The sequence below is a fragment of the Camelus bactrianus genome, chromosome 20, assembly GCF_048773025.1.
Source record: "Camelus bactrianus isolate YW-2024 breed Bactrian camel chromosome 20, ASM4877302v1, whole genome shotgun sequence".
Taxonomy (NCBI): Eukaryota; Metazoa; Chordata; class Mammalia; order Artiodactyla; family Camelidae; genus Camelus; species Camelus bactrianus.
The window spans coordinates 22325644-22344079 of record NC_133558.1 but is presented as its reverse complement, the minus strand read 5'-3'; the positions used below and the strand labels follow the sequence as shown (position 1 = coordinate 22344079).

General features: G+C 37.8%; 1 protein-coding gene across 4 annotated transcripts in view; it reads right to left on the bottom strand.

Moving 5' to 3' along the window:
- Nucleotides 1-18436, bottom strand: part of BLTP3A (bridge-like lipid transfer protein family member 3A) — a 55802-nt gene extending 37366 nt beyond the window's left edge. For 2 of the 4 annotated variants that reach the window (XM_045512220.2, XM_074348520.1), the window contains exons 1-2: nt 18038-18436; nt 5131-5317 (exon numbers count right to left, since the gene is read on the bottom strand). In XM_045512220.2, the coding sequence (XP_045368176.2) occupies nt 5131-5180 (50 nt within the window). In that variant the 5' untranslated portion in view covers nt 5181-5317; nt 18038-18436. Of the gene's footprint in view, nt 1-5130; nt 5318-15643; nt 15717-18037 lie in introns of all 4 variants that reach the window. The other 2 variants (XM_074348521.1, XM_010949050.3) reach the window with 2 other exon arrangements.

Sequence of the window (18436 nt, the reverse complement as noted above, 5' to 3'; positions counted from 1 at the left end):
AAAGCTGGGATGTAGTAAATGACAGAAATGGGACTTAACCCAGCATTCATTCAACTCTCCCACTACCCTGCACCCTATAATTCAGTACCTTCACTGTTAATTATACAGTCAATAAATTGTCACAATCAGTCTTCTTCACAGCCCCCACAGAAATTTAACCCTCACAGGAGAAGTAAATATGTCCACAAATACACGTTGCGTCCTTCACTATTTTTTTCACTAAGGTGATAACAGCCCAGGCCTTGGCTTCTAAGCTTCCTATCCAAATCCACATCAAAGAATCTTCACTGCTCAGCCATACCAAAAGCTTTTTGCAAAGCCTTTAAGCAAAAATGTAACACAACGCTGAAGCAACTGATTTAGATGCAGGACCTCAAAGTTATCTAAACAGAACATCTCAATTGCTGAAGTAGCTAACATTATTCCATCCTGATAATCTTCTGGTGTATGCCATTATATTGTAGAGGTTTGCCCTAAAAACTTGTCAAAAAAACTTCTGCATGAATAGATACATGCCTTTCTTAGGAGACAATTCTTTCCTTCTAGATTTTTGTTTACAATATTGGGTTTAATTGTTTTTGTTATTTTAAGTGTAATGTATACACAGTGACTTATTTCTGAAGTTTCTATTTCGTTCCACTGATCCATGTACCCATATGCCAATATCATACTATCTTTATTGCTGTAGCTTCATTTTAAATCTTGAAAGTAGGTAGTATAAGTCTCATTTTTTTTTTCAAGATTATTCTGACCATTCTAGGTCCTTTTGATTTCCATATAAATTTTTTACTCAGCCTACCAATTTCTGTTGGGAAAAAATAATACAGCTAAAAATTCTGAAATTCTGATTGGGATTGCATTGACTCTATAGCTCAATTTGGGGAAATCTGACATAATAAAAATGAGTCAGCTTATTCTTGAACACGGTATACATTCAAGGTATGGCATATTTATCTAGGTCTTCTTTAATTTCTCCCAGCAATGTTTTATAGTTTTCAGTATAGTTCTTCTTCTTTTTTTTTTTTAGTATACTTCTTTTCTTCAATTTATTTCCACATATTTAATGTTTTAGATTCTATTGTAAAGGAAACTTTCAAAAATTTTTCTAGTTGTTTGCTGCTAGAAGATAAAAATAAAAGTGGTATTTTTACACTGACTTCATATCCTGCAATCTTACTAAATTCAGTTACTAGCCCTAGTGGTGGTTTTGTAGATTCCTTAGGATTTTCTATGCAAACAACTATATTATCTGTGAATAGAGATAGTCTTACTTCTTCATTTCCAGTATTTGTCACAATTGATATTTATATACTGTTCTTGTATCCTGCAACTTTGTTAAACACACTCATTAGTTTTAATAAATTTTCTTACAGAAATCATAAGATTTTCTACATAGACATTATCTACAACATCTTTGTCAGATTTTTTGTTACCTGGGTTTTGATTCAAATATTAAACAAGTTGGGAAATGTTTATCTTCTTTATTTCCTAAAATAATTTATATTAAATGGGTAGTATTTTTTCCTTAAATGTTCAATGAAAATCACTGATAGAACTATCTGGGCCTATGGGGGGCCCAAGTTCTTCAGACTGAGGATTCCTCCCCCACCAAAAAAAAAACTATCTGGGCCTAGAGTTTTGTGAAAAAAGTTTTGACAACAAATGCAATTTCTTTTATAGATTACGGTTACTCAAATATTCTGTTTCATTTTGTCACTTCTGCTAAGTAATGTTTTTCAAGTAATTTTGTGCATTTCATCTAAGTTGTTGGATTTATTGACAAAAGACATTCATAATGTCCCTTAATATCTGTTTCATATCTGTAAGATACAGCTATATCTCTGATAGTATTTATGTTTTCTCTTTTTTCTAGATAAATCTTGCTAAAATTAATTTTATTGATCTTTAAAACAAAAAGATCATTCATTTTCTCTACTGTTTGTCCTGTTTTAAATTTCACTGATTTCTACTCTTCATTCTTCCTTTCATCTACTTACTTGGGTTTATTTCCTCATCATTTTCTACTTTCTTAAGTTGAAAACGTCAATCATTGATTTAAAAGTTGTTTCTAGTCTAAGAACTTAAAGCTACACATTTTCCAATACTCATGTTATTTGCTGCATCCCACAAGTTTTGATATGTTGAATTTTCATTGTCAACTAGCTAGAAATACTTTCTAATTTCTTTTATGGTATCTTCTTTGACTATGAGTTATTTTAAAATATATTTAAACTATTCCAAATTGAGGGAGTTTTTCTAGTTATTGTTATTGGTTTCTAATTTAATTCCACTGTGGTCAGGGAATATACTGTGTAAGATTTCAACATTCTGAAATATTTCAACATTCTGAGACATTTTTATACTTTAATATATGGTCTATCTTGGTGAACATTCATGTACTTGAATGTGTATTCTGCAATTGTTATGTGTAGTATTCTACAAACATCAGTTAGACTAGGTGATGCATAATGTTATTCAGATCTTCTATATATTGATTTTTTTTCAGGTTGCTCTATCAACTACTGAGGGAAAAGTATTAAAAATGTCCAACTATGATTTTGGATTTGCTCCTTTCTCATTTTAGTTCTGTTTTTGGTTCATGTATATAGCTCTTTCATTAGGTTTATACATATTTATCATTATTAAGTCTTTCTGGTGAATTTACTTTTACTATGAAATGTTTCTTATCTCTAGTAGTAATCTTTGTCTTGAAGTCTAATTTGTTTGATGATAATACAGCCATTCCACCTTTCTTGTGCTTACTGTCCACATGGTGTACCTTTCTTCATTCACTCCCTTTCAATCCATTTGTGTTTATCCCTTTTGTATCCAGTCTGACCACCTCAGTCTTTAAATTGGAGTATTTAATCCATTTATATTTAATATAATTATTGATACTGGTTGGGTTTTGGTTTGCCATTCTACTACTTGTTCTATCTGGTTTTCTTGTCCCTCTGTTTGTCCCTTCCCACCTTCTTTTTAGGTTAAACTAATACTTTTAGATTTCATTGTAATTATCTTATGGGCTATTTAGCTATACCTTTTTGCCTGTGACGTGTGTGTGTGTGTATGTGCAATTGCTCTAGGAATACAATATGTGACCTTGATTTAATCAAAGTCTACTTAGAATATTGTGCTACTTCACATAAAAATATAAGAACCTGCCATTCATCTCTTGTTGTCACATGTATTACATCTACATGTTATAGACCCACAATATAATGTTAAACAATCTTGTCTTTTAAAAAATTTAGAGAAGAAAAAATATGTAGTCTTTTATATTTACATTTCCACTGTTCATTATTCTTCCATCTGGTGTCACTTCTCTTCCATCTGAAGAACTTCCTACAGTACTCTTACAGTACTGCTAGAATTCTCTCAGTTTTCATTTGCCTAAAAATGTCTCTTTTTCACCTTCCATTTTTAAAGGACATTTTAGCTGAATATGGAATTCTAGGTCGTGAGTTTCTTTCAGTATTTTAAAGACATCATCCCATCATCTTCTTGCCTCTGTTGTTACTGATGAGAAGTCAGCCATTATTTTATTCTTTTAAACAGAGGTACTGGGGACTGAACCCAGGACCCTGTGCATGCTAAGCATGCACTCTACCACTGAGCTATACTCACACCCCAAGCCATTAATTTATATTATTGTTTTCCTTATGTGATGAGGCATTTATCTCTGGCTGCTTTCAAGTTTTTCTCTTTATCTTTCATTTTCAGCAATATGACTATGATGTGCCTGGGGTGATTTTCTTTGCCATCTATCCTGCTTGGGGCTCACTGAGCTTCTTGGATTCTATAAATCTGTTTTTCACCAAACTTGAAAAATTTTAGACATTATCTCTCCCTGTTTGTAAACTCCTTTGAAATATCATTCATATACCATACATCCATCCATTTAAAATGTATAATGGTTTTTAGTATATTCCCATAGTTGTGCAACCATTTGCTTAATAAATTTTAGAACATTTTCACTATCCTATTCAAAAAAAAAAAAAAGAAAGAAAGAAAACCTATACCCTTCAGCTATCATTCCCAATCTCCCTAACCCTTCCAAAACTAGGCAACTCATTCTAATTTCTTTCTATACAGATTTGCCTACTTTGGACATTTAATATAATGGAGTCATATAATATGTAGTCTCATAACTAGCTTCTTTCACTTAGCTTATTGTTTTAAGATTCATCCATGTTGTAACATGAATTAGCAGTTCATTCTTTCCTATGGCCAAGAATATTCCATTGTATAAATATACTATATTTTGTTTATCCATTCATCAGTAGATAGACATTTGGGTTATTTCCACTTTTGGAATATTATGGATAACGTTACTATGAAGATGCAAGTACAAGTTTTTGTGTGGACATATGCTTTTATTTCTGTAGGATATATACTTACGAGAATTGCTGGGTCAAATGGTTAACTGTTTTACTTTTTAAAAAAGGAACTGCCAAATTGTTTTCCAAAGTGGTTTCACCATTTTACAATTCTAATAGCTGTATTTGAGAGCTCTAATTTCCCCACATCCTCACTGTCACTTGTTATTATCTGTCTTTTTTATTATAGCCATCCTAGTAGCCATTATGGTTTTGATTTGCATTTCCTTGATGGTCTAATGATTTTGAATATCTTTTCAAGTGTTTGTGATCATTTATATATCTTATTTTCTTAAATCTTTAAAAAAATTTTTTTTTCATGGGGGGAGGTAATTTGGTTTATTTATTTATTTATTTATTTAGTTATTTATGGGGGTACTGGTAATTGAACCCAGGACCTCATGTATGCTAAGCATACACTCTACCACTTGAGGTATACCCTCCCCCCATTTGTATATCTTCTTGAAGAAATATCTGTTCAGATACTCTGCCCATTTTAAAATTGGTTATTTGTGTTTTTAATATTTTGTTGTCAGCCATTATTTCCTCAAATATTTTTTAATGTCTTGTTTTAGTTATCTACTGCAGCATAACAAATCACTTCAAACTACTGCAGCATAACAAGTCACTTTAAACCTAGTGCCATAAAACAGTAAGCATTTTATTAAGCTCACAGATTCTGGGCATTAGAAATTCATTCAAGGAACAACTGGGATGCCTTTTCTTTTATTCATGATATCTGGGGCCTCACCTGGGAAGACATGCATGCTGGGAGCTGGGATCACTAGAAGGCCTCTTCATTCACATGGATCAGCCCTGAGCTGGAATGTCTCACAGGGTGGACTCAATCAGGACTGTTGACTGGACATCTACACATGGTTGCTCCATGTAGCTTGGATGTCATTTCCACCCACATTCTGTTGGTTACAAGTGAGCCACTAAGGCCAAGAGAAAAACATATAACACAGTAGATATTGTTGCAGCCATCTTTGAAAGTACAATCTACCAGATGTCTTATTCTCTCTCGTTTCCTTCTAGGATTCCAAGTACACATATTTTAATATTGTCCCATAGTCACTGATGCTCTGTTTTTATTTTCCACTATTTTCTGTTCTTCAGAGTAGATAATTCCTATTGCTCTATTTTCAAGTTCACTGACACTTTCTGTAGCTATCCTTAATTGCTGTTGAGCAAGTCCAATATATTTTTCATTTCAGATACTGTACTTCTAAGTTCTACATTTTACATATGGTTCTTTTTATACTTTCCATTTCTCTGCTGAGATTCTCCATCTGTTCATTTATTACTACCAAGTTTGTTTTAAAGTCCTTGTCTGGTCATTCCAATATCTGAGTCATCTTGGGCTCATTTCTATTAACTGCTGTTCTCTGGACAATGAGTTATATTTTTCTTCATTGCATATCTAATCATTTATTATTGTATACTGGATGTTATTGAGATTTTGGATTCTGTCAATCTTCTTCTGAAGAATTTTGTTCTGTTGAGCAATTAACTTGGCTAGATTCATACTCCAAACTCTGTCTCCTGCAGTGGACAGAAGTTGATTCTGAGCTCAATTCTTTCAGCTTTCAACCACTGCCTTTTCCAGGCTCCATGGAGTCTTCTCCCTATGCATGTCAAGGATTTGGACAGAGTTTTAAAGTAGATTTTAGGGCTCCTACTTCTGTTGCTTCTTTCTGAGATGTATCCCCTTATTTTCCTCTTATAGCCCTGAACTCCATCCTCTGACTCTCCAAGCTAATAAGACTGCAGACTTTTGCTTGAGCTCTATCCATCACCCACAATGCAAACTGGGGAGTATCTTCAGGCAAAAAGTTGTATAAATGAGAATTTTACCCAGAGCAGTTCCCATCTTTCAAGTTCTCTATCAGTTTCTACCTGATTTGGCCACTTTCCAAAGTCTTCAAGTATTTGCTTTTTACATACTGTCCAGAGTTCATAATTGTTATATGAGTGAGGGTTAGGTTAATACAAGATATTCCTATATTACTAGAAGTAGAATCCTTTTCTACTAGCTCTCATTATATTCTCCCCACAAAGCAACTATGATATTAGTTACCAAAAATAAAGATGACCAGATGGACACAAATACACCTTCTCAGTTTAGGGCAATAAATGATAATAGATAAGTTATCTTCTTGGTCTGCTGGTGAAGTGCTTATCATAAAATTTTAAAGCAATCTAAAAATGTATAAATAGAAAATGACAGGTCACTATATAGAAGTAATAATTATGTATCTAGATAGATGTGTAAAATAAAATTATTCTATATATACTCTTCTAAAACTTCTTTTCTTCCATTAATAATATATCTTGGGCATTTTAAACTATCAAAAAATTTAATGCTTTTTAATAATAGAAGAGTTATCTACAAATGATACCCCTGTATAGATTTACTATAATTTATTTAATAAAGTCCCTGATTTCTCCTTTATATTAATTTCATTAAATAGCCTTGTAGGTTTTTTTTTTACTTGTTTGATTCCTTCTGTAGGATGAATTCGTAGAAGTGGAATTGCACATTTTACATGCTGACAGAGATTACCAATTTCCCTCCATAGATAAGACACTGATTTATACTCTCAACAATTATAACCAATTGCACAAATTTCCCCATATCTATGGTAGCTTGGTAATTTGAAGCACTCCCATTTATCTTACTCCCCATCCCAATATTAGGTCATCCAATATTCTGGAGATTCTAGAGAAGTTCTCTTTCCTTAATTCTCTCTCTCTCTTTTTTTTAACTGGAGGTACTAGGGATTGAACCCAGGACCTTGTGCATGCTAAGCATGTGCTCTACCACTGAGCTATACCCTCCCTTCTTTCCTTAATTCTCAACAGTAGCCCTGATGAACATTCTAATTTTCTCCTCTAAGCCTGGAGCCTTGCTAATCACTAGCCTGCTTAGTTGAAGTCATAATATCCTGTCTGGTTTGAGTCAGTCTTCTTCTAGAATTGAACACTTGTAATTTGGCCCACCACCAAGGGTTCAGGCATGTAAGTAAGGCATGTTACTTACTGATTCCTCTTATTGAGTGTTAACATATTTGACCATCACCTGGAATTATGGCTGCAATTTCTTATCCATTCTTTTCTACACACCCTTGTATTAATCATTCTAGATTTAAGACTAAGGTAGTTGGGGGAAGGGTACAGCTCAAAGGGGAAGGGTATAGCTCAGTGGTAGGGTGAGCACTTAGCATGCATGAGGTCCTGGGTTCAACCTCAAGTACTGCCATTGAAATAAATAAATAAACCCAATTTCCCCCCACACACACCCCCAAAAAAGATTAAGTTAAGGGTCTTCTCATCAACTGTAACTCAGAGATGTCTGCCTCTCTTAATTCTTCAACCATTCAGTTCTCATAGTGATTGGGTCCCAGATTCTTTCTCCTACACTGGTCTTGAAGATATTACACCTCATGACCCAAGTTTTAGCATGTCTCACTTTATTAGAAACATTTCTTGTCATCCTACCATATTCCCTTTAATTTTCTTTACTTCATTGTCTTGACAATTCCCAAACTTACATAAAGAATAGGAATTAATGAAATCTGAATATTATATTTCTAATTTTAAAACTTCTGTTCTTGGATTAACCAAAGTGAAAGTACACTTGCTAATGCTCATAAAAGGAAGACTTATTCCACTAACGGGCATTGTTGGTTATTCACTATTGAATGAGAACAGATATTTATTCATGATACAGCCTCAAACAGATATTTAGAGAAAGGTAGCAGGTAGATTATTTGAGCTTTGAAAATTGCCCAAAGAGGAAACTGAGGAAAAAGGAAAATCGTACCATATACTGAGGTAGTCCTTAATTTTTGAGCAGAACTAGCCCTAATTCTAACCAACAAATATGCTTATTTTAAGAGGCACAGACTGCTCAAAATAAGCTTTTTGACTTTGATGGTAAAAGAAAGCCCTGTCAAACCTTTGAGTAGTTTCCCCTACAGAGATTATTTAATGGACAAATACCTAAGGTATCAGCACATTCAACTAAGAGTTACTAGGTTCAAACCAAAAAAAGTAGCTGTGAAGGATACAAAGACGAGTTTAAAATATAAAAAAAGGTCTCTAACCCTAAGGAAAACTATGAGCTAGAGCTAGAACTGTGTCATTTAGATCTGTGTTCAACACAAAGTCCTGGATAAGGATGCTCAATCAATGTTTATTGATAATAATAAGAAGCAAATAAATGGTAACTGCCAAATAAGCGGAATGAACTAAGGATTATATCCAATAATCCATCCACATGCTTTCACACATTGCAAATCAACTATAATATGTCTGATTATCTAGACATGTTAAGCCAGGTTAAAAGTGTCATCTGTAAACACAGAAATAAGTATATCTGTGAAGCCGAGGTAGAAGGCATACCCTTCCCATTTGTGATAATTAGAAAATGCAAGGTTTTTAAAATAGAGAGATTAGTACATTCTAAAAGTCCTATCTAAAAGCTTTTATAATAAAAAACAATATCAGGAAAAATTAAAAAGAAAAAAGATCTTTCTCTGAAAACAAAAATTTTTTTAAAACAACAGCTAACATTTCATAATTGCTTACTCTATTCCAAGCACTATCCTAAGCATTTTGTTATACATTTTTAATTAGTTTATTTTTCTCAATGACCCCATGGTATAAAAGACTACTGTCTCCAATTTATAGATGAGGAAACCTACACATAGAAAGGTTAAATAACTTGCCCAAGGTTACAGAGCTAATAAGCTAGGGTTTAAGATTAGGCAGTCTGACTCAAGAACTTGCAGCCTGACCTACAGTAGACCATATTTCTGACTTTTAACAAAGTCAACAGAGGTGAAGTTCAGAGAAGTTCCAGTTGCCTCAGACCCAGATAAATGGCAGCAGAGAACAAGCTGAGCCCTATCCGGATGCCCTGGCACAGTATACAGGCTTCTGTGATCTAGCCCCTACCTTTCCAACATCATTTCTAGCTGTGTTCCACCCTTAAACTCCACATTCCAGTGACGCAGAACCATATGCAGTCTCCAAAATGCACCTGCTGCTTCTCAGCTCAGTATCAACTCATGCAGCAACTTCTGCCTGGAATCACCTTTCTGCCCCGGACTGTCTGTGCCCTCTAGCTCCACAGATACTTCTGAATACTTTACTGGGCTTATTGTTTCCAGGTCTGTTTGTCTCTATAGGCAGTTAGTTCCCTGAACAGGAATTTTGTCTCATTCATCTTTGAGTTCCTGGTGCCTGGCATACAATGCAGATGGTCAATAAAAGTTTCTGGAAAGAACTAATGAACAAATGGTCTCAGAAACTGGGTCCTCAAAGACAGCCGAGGGCCTGGGGCTAGCTGAGGGGAAGGTGAGACTCCGTATCTGAGAATGGCTGAGACACCACCTGGAGCTGAATATGCAACCTTCTTGCAGTAAACTTTCCTCAAAGAGGCTGAGGAATCTCTCTTGTGGGCTCAGAGAACTAAGGAGCCACAGCCAACTCCACCTGAAAAGGAAGGGAGAGAGCGGGGGTTCTGCTGAGATTCACCAAAAGGATATCCCACAATACAGTGCCAGTCCCCTAACTTCATATCAACCTCTGTTGAAACATTTCCTCAAATGAAATGAGTTCCTGAACACCCTTCTTTCACACAGGTTAAAAAACACAGATTTCAAAAAAAGAGACATAGAGAGAGAGAAGGAAGAAAAGAGAGGAAGAAAAACAAACAGATTTCTCTTAGAAAAGGGAAAGGCATATTTTCAGCTCTGTCTGGGAAAGCACTCCACCAGATGGCGGGAGGAAGTCAGCTTAAATGAATTTAGGCAATCCCTATCTGCATTTTCTACATATCAGAACTCCCAACTTTCAAATGACTCACACATACCACAAACTGCTGCCCAGACCCCTGCCCCATTCTCACTGCCACTGCAACAGAAACCATTTTTGGAAAATAAAAAACAAACTCAGAGTTTCCAGAGTATCTGTGGATTCAGAAGCTATAAAAGTAAGAGTAGCTTAGGGGAGTTGACCCTGTAGGACATATTACGAATTAGAGTTGATCTAATTAGGGTAGCATTCCTGCCCCCAAATATGTTCTGTATCCTTGCCTTTGACTTAGCTGAAATCAAATATCCTAAATAATTAGGAATTTTGGTGAGAAAGGAAGGAGAGCAGAGCATACAGGCCGAGGGTGGGGTGGGGGATACAGTAGCAGAGGACTGAGGGTAGAATCGGGGCAATGGGTTACATAAAAGGAGCCTTAGGAGGTGGGAAAGAGACATAAAGGAGAGAAGACAGGGTATATCAAAAGCAAACCTCAGCTGTTTCAGTCTAAGTCAGCAGTTCTCAACCCTAACAGACTCAACTCTATGAGTGGCATTGCCAAGAATGACAACATTGTCTAAAATAAAGTTCAAAACAATCTTCTCCCATGTTAGTTGCAGTCCTGGAACATTCACTGTAGTTTAAAGCTGTGCAATACTTTGTGTTTACATGTAAATAGGCTTATATAATCTAAACAGGCAATTCACCTCTGTAAACATCTAACAAACTTTCAGAAGTCAAAAGGATCAAAGGACAATGTTCCTTTGTGTGAAACTGTTCTGCATACAGCATGACGTCAGCATCTCCAGCCCACTCATTAAATGCTGGTTACACCCTTCAATCACAACCAGAGAAAAAGTCCTTGCTGAAATACAATGATTTCAATGATCTAAAAGACCTTACTCCAAGAACAGGAAATAAAAAACCTTCTTCTCCTTCACCTCCCTTCCTCCTTCAAATAGTTCCCTAACAACCAACACCCAGATTTCCATCCAGTGAGCTTATGTAATATATAATTAACTCACTATGGCTTTTGTGGGATAACTGGGAACCCATTCAACATTCACAACACTATTTCTACTACTGGACCACACATTCCAAATTTCAAACTTAGAAACAAATTTTGAGAACATCACACTTCCGTAAGTCAGAGACTTAAATAATCTGACCTCTCACCATCAATGTTCTCATGCTTTAAATGATGGGCTGACATCCAAGCTACATATGACCAATGCACTATAAAGTGTGAGTACACATACAAAATGATCATTACTGTGGACAAATAAAACGTCAATCCAACAAGTAATTTATAACAAATCTAGTCCTTATTTCTGTGGCAAGAAGGTACAAACCACAAACCCTTTGCCTAAATTAGTAATGTGTATTATTTTTACACTTGAGTTTTTCCCTTTACTATAGATATTGATTGATTCTACTGCTTATAAATATTGGGAAGTGTTCTTCAGTATCTATCAACAGTACCAGTAGCACTTGCTTTATCACACAAACATAAAAGGTCCCTTAGTGATACTGGGTGAGTTGCATTCCCTTGCCCTTCTGCTCCCACCACCACCTACCCACCACCACTCTAGTCTAAGGTTCCCTGAATTACAACCATGGACTCCCACTCCACACACTTTCTCCTGCACCCACCTCACCAACTCAAAACATCCTCAAACTCTCTGGTTTTCAAAGTAGCCAAAGGACATAATCCCTGACACATGGAGGTCACAATCCAGTGGGTGTAAAGAATTGAGCTGTGATAAAAATAATCTTTTTTTTTTCTGGTAATTAGTGCCATACTTACAGATTATTCAACCAGGTAACTAAATGACCTCTCATTTTTTTTTCCACTCTGAGAATACAGTATATGATTGTGCAATCTTAGACTATGAATAAGGAAATCCTACAAGGACCCAACTCAGTGTATGCATTTCTGCTATCTCACTTACACTGAGGTCAAAGTTTACCCTGTAGTATTCCCCAATAAGAAAAACTGATAAACAGGACCAGCCCTTGTTTCTTTCCCTCCTTAAGCACTGATACAAAGAGCATTCATCTCTACCTCCTGTATTAAAATATTAAGAAATATAATTCTTAAATATCTAAAGAATTAGACATTTGGGGGAGGGTATAGCTCAGTGGTAGAGTGCATTCTTAGCATGCATGAGGTCTTGGGTTCAATCCCCAGTACCTCCATTAAGATAAATAAATAAACCTAATTACCTACCCTTCCAAAAAATAAAATAAAAATTAAAAATAAAATAAAATAAAATAAAGAATTAGACATTTGGATAAGTTACGCAGTTAGTGACCTCTCTTGAGCAACTTTAATAAGTAAAGATAAACAGTAATAGTCACTATTGAATATTTTTTCAGTATTTATACATTATTTCTAATCCTCAACACAACAGTGTACATTATTATCCCACATTTTACAGATGAGGAAACTGAAGCGTGGAGAAACTAAAAGACTTGCTGCACACCAGTTTACATGTAGCAGAGAGAAAATGCACAGCCACTTCTTGGAATCTGAAGTCATACTTTTTTCTGCTACAACGACATGTCTCTCAATCGATTTTTCAAAGCAACTAATTTCATTATTTGTGAACCATACAATAAGCTTTGTATGTCAGATACATATGACAGTATTGCTTTGGAATTTTTATTGCTTATAAATGCTACTTTTAAAGACACAAGACAACCATTTTACGATAAGAGAAAATCACCCCTGGAAAGGTGTAAAGATTATAATACAAAAACTATGAAATTCAAATTTTGGTTTCTCTAGTAAAGATAAAAAGCTATGCTAATGGGGTGCCAAGTTTACAAAACAGAATGAAATTATTTAATATCCAGGATAGTCTGAAGACCAAATATTTAACAAAAACTCCTAAAGAACAGCTTCTCCTTTCTCTTAATGTACATGACTGTTACTCTGATAGGAAGCAGAACATCAGATCCATTCCAAGTAAGAAATATTATGTGTTAATGGTTACAAATTACCCTAATTATTTTCATTGAACCTGCCTAATTTGAACATTTCTCCAAAAAAGAGCTTATGTTTTCAAGGCTGACAGTTGCTTGTGACTAAAATTTACAAATAGATCAGAATTTGAAAATTAAACAGAGGCAAAAATAAAGTGGCCATCTGGTTTACCAAAGATGAAGTAAAGACATTTTCAAAACATATCCACCAGAATGGCTAAAATGAAAAAGATGAAAAATACCAAGTGTTGGCAAGGATGTAGAGCAACCAGAACTCTCATCCACTTCTGGTGGAAGTGCAAATTGGTTACAGCCACTTTGGAAAACTGTTTGGCAGTATCTATTAAAATTTAACACACACACATCCTACAACCTAGAAATTCCACTCTTACGTATATCCCCAACAGATATGTATACATTTGTTCACCAAAGGATATGTACTAAATGTTCCTAAAAGCACTATTCAGCATACCCCTAAATTCAGAAGCTAACCAAATGTCCATCAACAGTAAAATGTATAAATAAATCGAGGTACAGTCATAATAGAATATTATACAGCAATGAAAATGGAAAATGTATAAACTGATGCAACAATAGGGATTAATCTCACAAAAGTAATGTTGAGCTAAAGAAGCCAGACATGAAAGCATACATACTATATGATTCCATTTATATAAAGTACAAAAAAAAAAGACAAAATTAATCTTTGTTGTTAGAAATCCAGGCAGTGGTTACCCTTTGGTGGAGGTAATGCTGGAATGAGACATAAGGGGCTTTTTGGTGCTGGCAATATTCTGTTCCTGCCTTTGGGTGCTAGTGACAAGGGTATGTTCAGCTTGAAATACTCAACCATGAGAAGCATTATAGAAGCAGAATGATTAAAGAGTACAGCTCTGGAATGGGAGTAACTGCATTTGAATCTCAGTCCCATCACTTACTAGTTATGATTTGGGGCAAGTTATTTAACCTCTCTGTGCCTCATTTCTCCATCTATAAAATGGGCCTAACATCTCCCTCACAGGGTTAGTCTGAGGATTAAATCATCATAAGACTTGTTAAATGTGTGAATAACAGTTGGCTATTACTATTAAGTATTTGCTAAGTAAATAAAAGCACTTATTTTAAAGCAACACAAGACGAGGAAGGAAACACAGACATGATTTCACTGTTACTAGAAAACATGTAAAATAATCATTTGGGAAATAAAAGTGATAATAAATTAAGCAAAATGTAAAGGGGCATGACCTGGAAGCTGAGACTAGACCTACAAATCTTCACCTAAACAGACCGTGGGCAAGCAGTCAGCCTCTATGAGCCTACAGCTCTCAACTGTCTCCTGGGGGCTGGCCCAGATGATCTCCTCAGGATGATGAACAATAATGAATGGTGCCACTCATCAGGAACTAAGAGGGCTGAGCTCACAGTCAGGCTCTCTTACTCTCCAAAAGGACTATGAAAACTTCTTTGCCTCTGAATTTACCCTTATGTCATGTTTTTTAAAAAATCTATCATGTCCATCAGCCATGTCTCCGTCACTCAACGTCACATTTCCTTCAGCCATTTAGAGTAAATAATTAAGACTTCTTGATGGGTTTCTAAAAGAGCCAATTGGGTGGGTTGCTGTCATCCATACCATGGTAATGTCCCAAACTTCTCTGTCCATGTTACAATAGCTACTCTTTATTAAACCCTATTTACATGCTAGGCACTAGAATATCCTCAATTCTCAAAAAAAAAATCTGCTAGGTATGTAGTATTCTTCCTTATTCTCATGTTTTACAGATGAAAAAACTAAGGCTCAAAAAGGCTGCCCTGTTCATTAAATGGCAGAGCTGGAAGGTGAATCTAGCTTGTCTGACTCCAGAGAAAATGCTCTTTCCCCAAGCCACAGTGGTCCCCTGACTTACTTTACAATCAGTCATATTTCTTCTTACTTGTATAACAAAAGGTCATTCTTTAGCTAAGGTGATCTAAAACAAAATCAAATTCAGTGAAAAATCAATTTTGGATAGTTTTTTAAATGATTACTTTTGTTTCTAAGTAAAGGTCTCCTCCTGGGTCTATTTAAATGAATTCTGTACACTGAAGTTATTTATATTCTACAGCAGCCATCCAAACCACAGATTAAAGCCCTTATAAGACGTTTATACTTCTTTCCTGCTGAATCTCCAGCGCCCAGATCACTGCCTGGCCTAGAGTAAGCACTTAACAAAACTATCTCAAATACTACCTCCTTCAAATCTTGTTTACCAAAATACTCTACTAAAAAGCAGGATGTACCACAAGACACTTAAATATCTGAAACTTCATGACCAAAATTAAACATAATATGCAAGTCACTGGGATAGCCTTCATGATGTGAGACCCTCCTCCAGGTAAAGTGGCATTGTCAACATCAGCAACAAGTAATCATTAAACACCTACAACTATTCATTTAATATAGTAACCCAGTATACCTTCTCTTCTCTCTCTTTCCCCATCAGGTTTGGCAAGCCACAGAAGCTAGTTCCCCTCCAGGCAGGCCAGCCTCTATTGGTGTAGAAGAGACCATACAGAGACACAAATGTCACACATGATTAGGCAGCTTTTCCAAGTTAAACCCCCCTTATCAGACCCATGTCCTACCATCTCTTCCGGGAGCCCTGAAACTGCAGCTCTGAATAACCTTCTCCTCCTCAGTCAGCCACACAACCCTGAGGAAAGAAATTTCTCCCAACATCTGTCAGAACTATTCCTACTTCATCTAAAAGAGATACTCTGTTCACTGAGGAGTCACTAATGTGTCAGTATATACTATCAAAATTTTTCTTTAAAAATTCTATCTTCATAGAGAGTACACAGAATATGTGTGTCCTACCAGGGACAGTGCACCAGAATTAGGAAGTTGGGTTTTATTTCTCTACCTGACCTTCCACTACAACTTGGGTAAATCACTTATCCTTCTAAGCTTTAGCTTCTTCAGCCATAAAATGAGGGGTTGAACTATCAGAAGTTATTTATGTAATTCCAGGATGCCTTATGCCTTAACACTATAAGGTTCTTAAATCCCCAAGCCCGAGAAACTTATATAAAAAATTACCCGCTTGCATATGTGGATTTTTCTGACAAAGTCTATGGCTTATATCAAATTGTCTCACAAGTTGCAGCCCCAAAAATAACCACAACTCATGTTTTATTGAGCACTTACTATATACTAGGCACTGTGCTTAAACACAGTGCTATGTTAGGTGAGATCATCTCTAAACCCTAAAATTCTCTGAGTCTATGTTCATTCAAATTAATGGTTTTCCTTTAGTTAAATTTCTGTTTCATTTCACAATCATTAGTCATACACTATAGTCTTTACACAGGACAACCAAATTCATGGAACACCCAAATGACTGTTCCCTGAAAAAGAACATATTAGGGAGTTAACACAAGTAAAAGGTCCAAAGGCACTTTTAGCTCTAGCTTCCAACTTGCTTTTACTTTTAAAACATGGTGTGGTGATTAACCAAAAGATGTATGGAATCTGACTAACTAAAATCTAAAATCAAAGTAACAGTAAATATGCCAGTGTCAGTCAGAAAAGGGGATGCAGTGGCGGCCATACTGTCTCACATACCACTCACCAAGGCAATGAGAAGACCAGGGAAGATATATTAGTGCAAGGCCTGGGTCCCCTGTTCACTGGCTTCGCCCCCCTATTCTGGCCTCCTGAAACCACTGATCACTGTGGAGCCAAGGCCTGGATCACTCTCCACTTGTGAGACAAAGGCTAGCTAAAGGTATTAAGGCATTACCAAGCCTCTCCTGGAATAAGGAATTGAAAGGCTAGCTTCCAATGTTTGTGGACACCAGTTCTGATAAATCTACAATCGTAACACAGGGGTAAGCAGTCACCCAGTTACAACCCAACTGTTTTGCCCGTCACCTGGTTCTGGTCCAGATGACTTCGGGGACATAATATTGCTTAATAAATGGCTGCAAAGCAGAACTGGACGTCATTAGTTCTTTTCACAGGCTGTCAAAAAAACCTCCACATCTTAAAAGGAAGGTTGTTGAAACTTTACGCCCAACTCTCATGAGCTGTCTCCATTTAGTCTGTGTTAACTAGAAGAGAAGCAAAGGAGGGAGAAAGGAGATCGGAGGAACGGCGGTGCGTGCAAGGATTTTTTCAAGGGTGATGCAACAGGGTCAGCCAGACGATAAAGAGGAGCTGAGAGCTTCTGGGAAGGAGAAACCAGTGTCGGAGTTGGAAATCTGGTCGTCAAATGGGTTATGCAGGACTGGGTCACAGGGTTACACAGAACCGGCCGGGGATGAAGGGTCTACTCGGGAGAGGAAGGCCATGGAGGGGATGGTGGGCGGATAAAGAGGCGGACAGAGGACCCCGAGGTAGGGGCAGCGGGTCCAAAGCGGAGAGAAAACACAGGGGGCGGGCAGGAAAGGGTGAAAATCGTGAAGGCCAAGGAGTGACGGACAGAAGGCCCGGAGGACAAGCAAGGGAGGGCAGGGTGACCTACTTGCCGGTGTGGTAACTGAAGGTGGGAGCAGCCGGTCAGGAGACCCTTGGGGTCGGGAGGGACGGGGGGGGGTCTGTTAGGATGGAAAGAAGAGCCTGGGGCACCCGCGCCAGGGCAGGGGAGCCGGGTCCCGGAGGGCCCAGGGCGAGGGAAGAGCAGACTGGTGACAACGGTCGGGGCCACTGGAGCGGAGAGGAGGCTGTCCGTCTCGAGTTGAGGAAGGGATCGCTACTGAGTTCGGGCTCGGGCTGAAGAGAGTGAGGCCCGACCGGCGCACCGCGTAAAGGAGGGTGGAAGGGTGAGGAGGGGCCCGGAAACGCTGGGGGCCGGCGCTGGCGCTCTCACCGGGACAGGTGCTTCAGGATCTGCTTCTTAATGAGCCCGGCCATGCCGGAGCCGCGGCCCGCGTGGAAGGCAGGCGCCCAGCGGTGGCCTCCTCAGCCGCGGAGAAGAGGCGGCCCCTCACCTCGCCGAGTCGCGGGGACCGGATACGGCCACCCCAGCCGCCTCCATGGCGCTCTGCCGCCCCTACCCGGGCGCCAGCAGCTCCACCACGATCCCACCCACCCGCGCGACGACGCGGAGATCTCGCGCCGCCAGCCCGGCTCGCGGAAGCCCGGGACACGCGCTGTGTGGAGTGCGCGCGGCGGCGGCGGCGGCGGCGACGCGCGCGGCGAGGGGCGAGAGGCGGGGCGCGGCGGGCGACTGGCGGGCGACTGGCAGCCTCTCCTTCCGCCCTGCCGT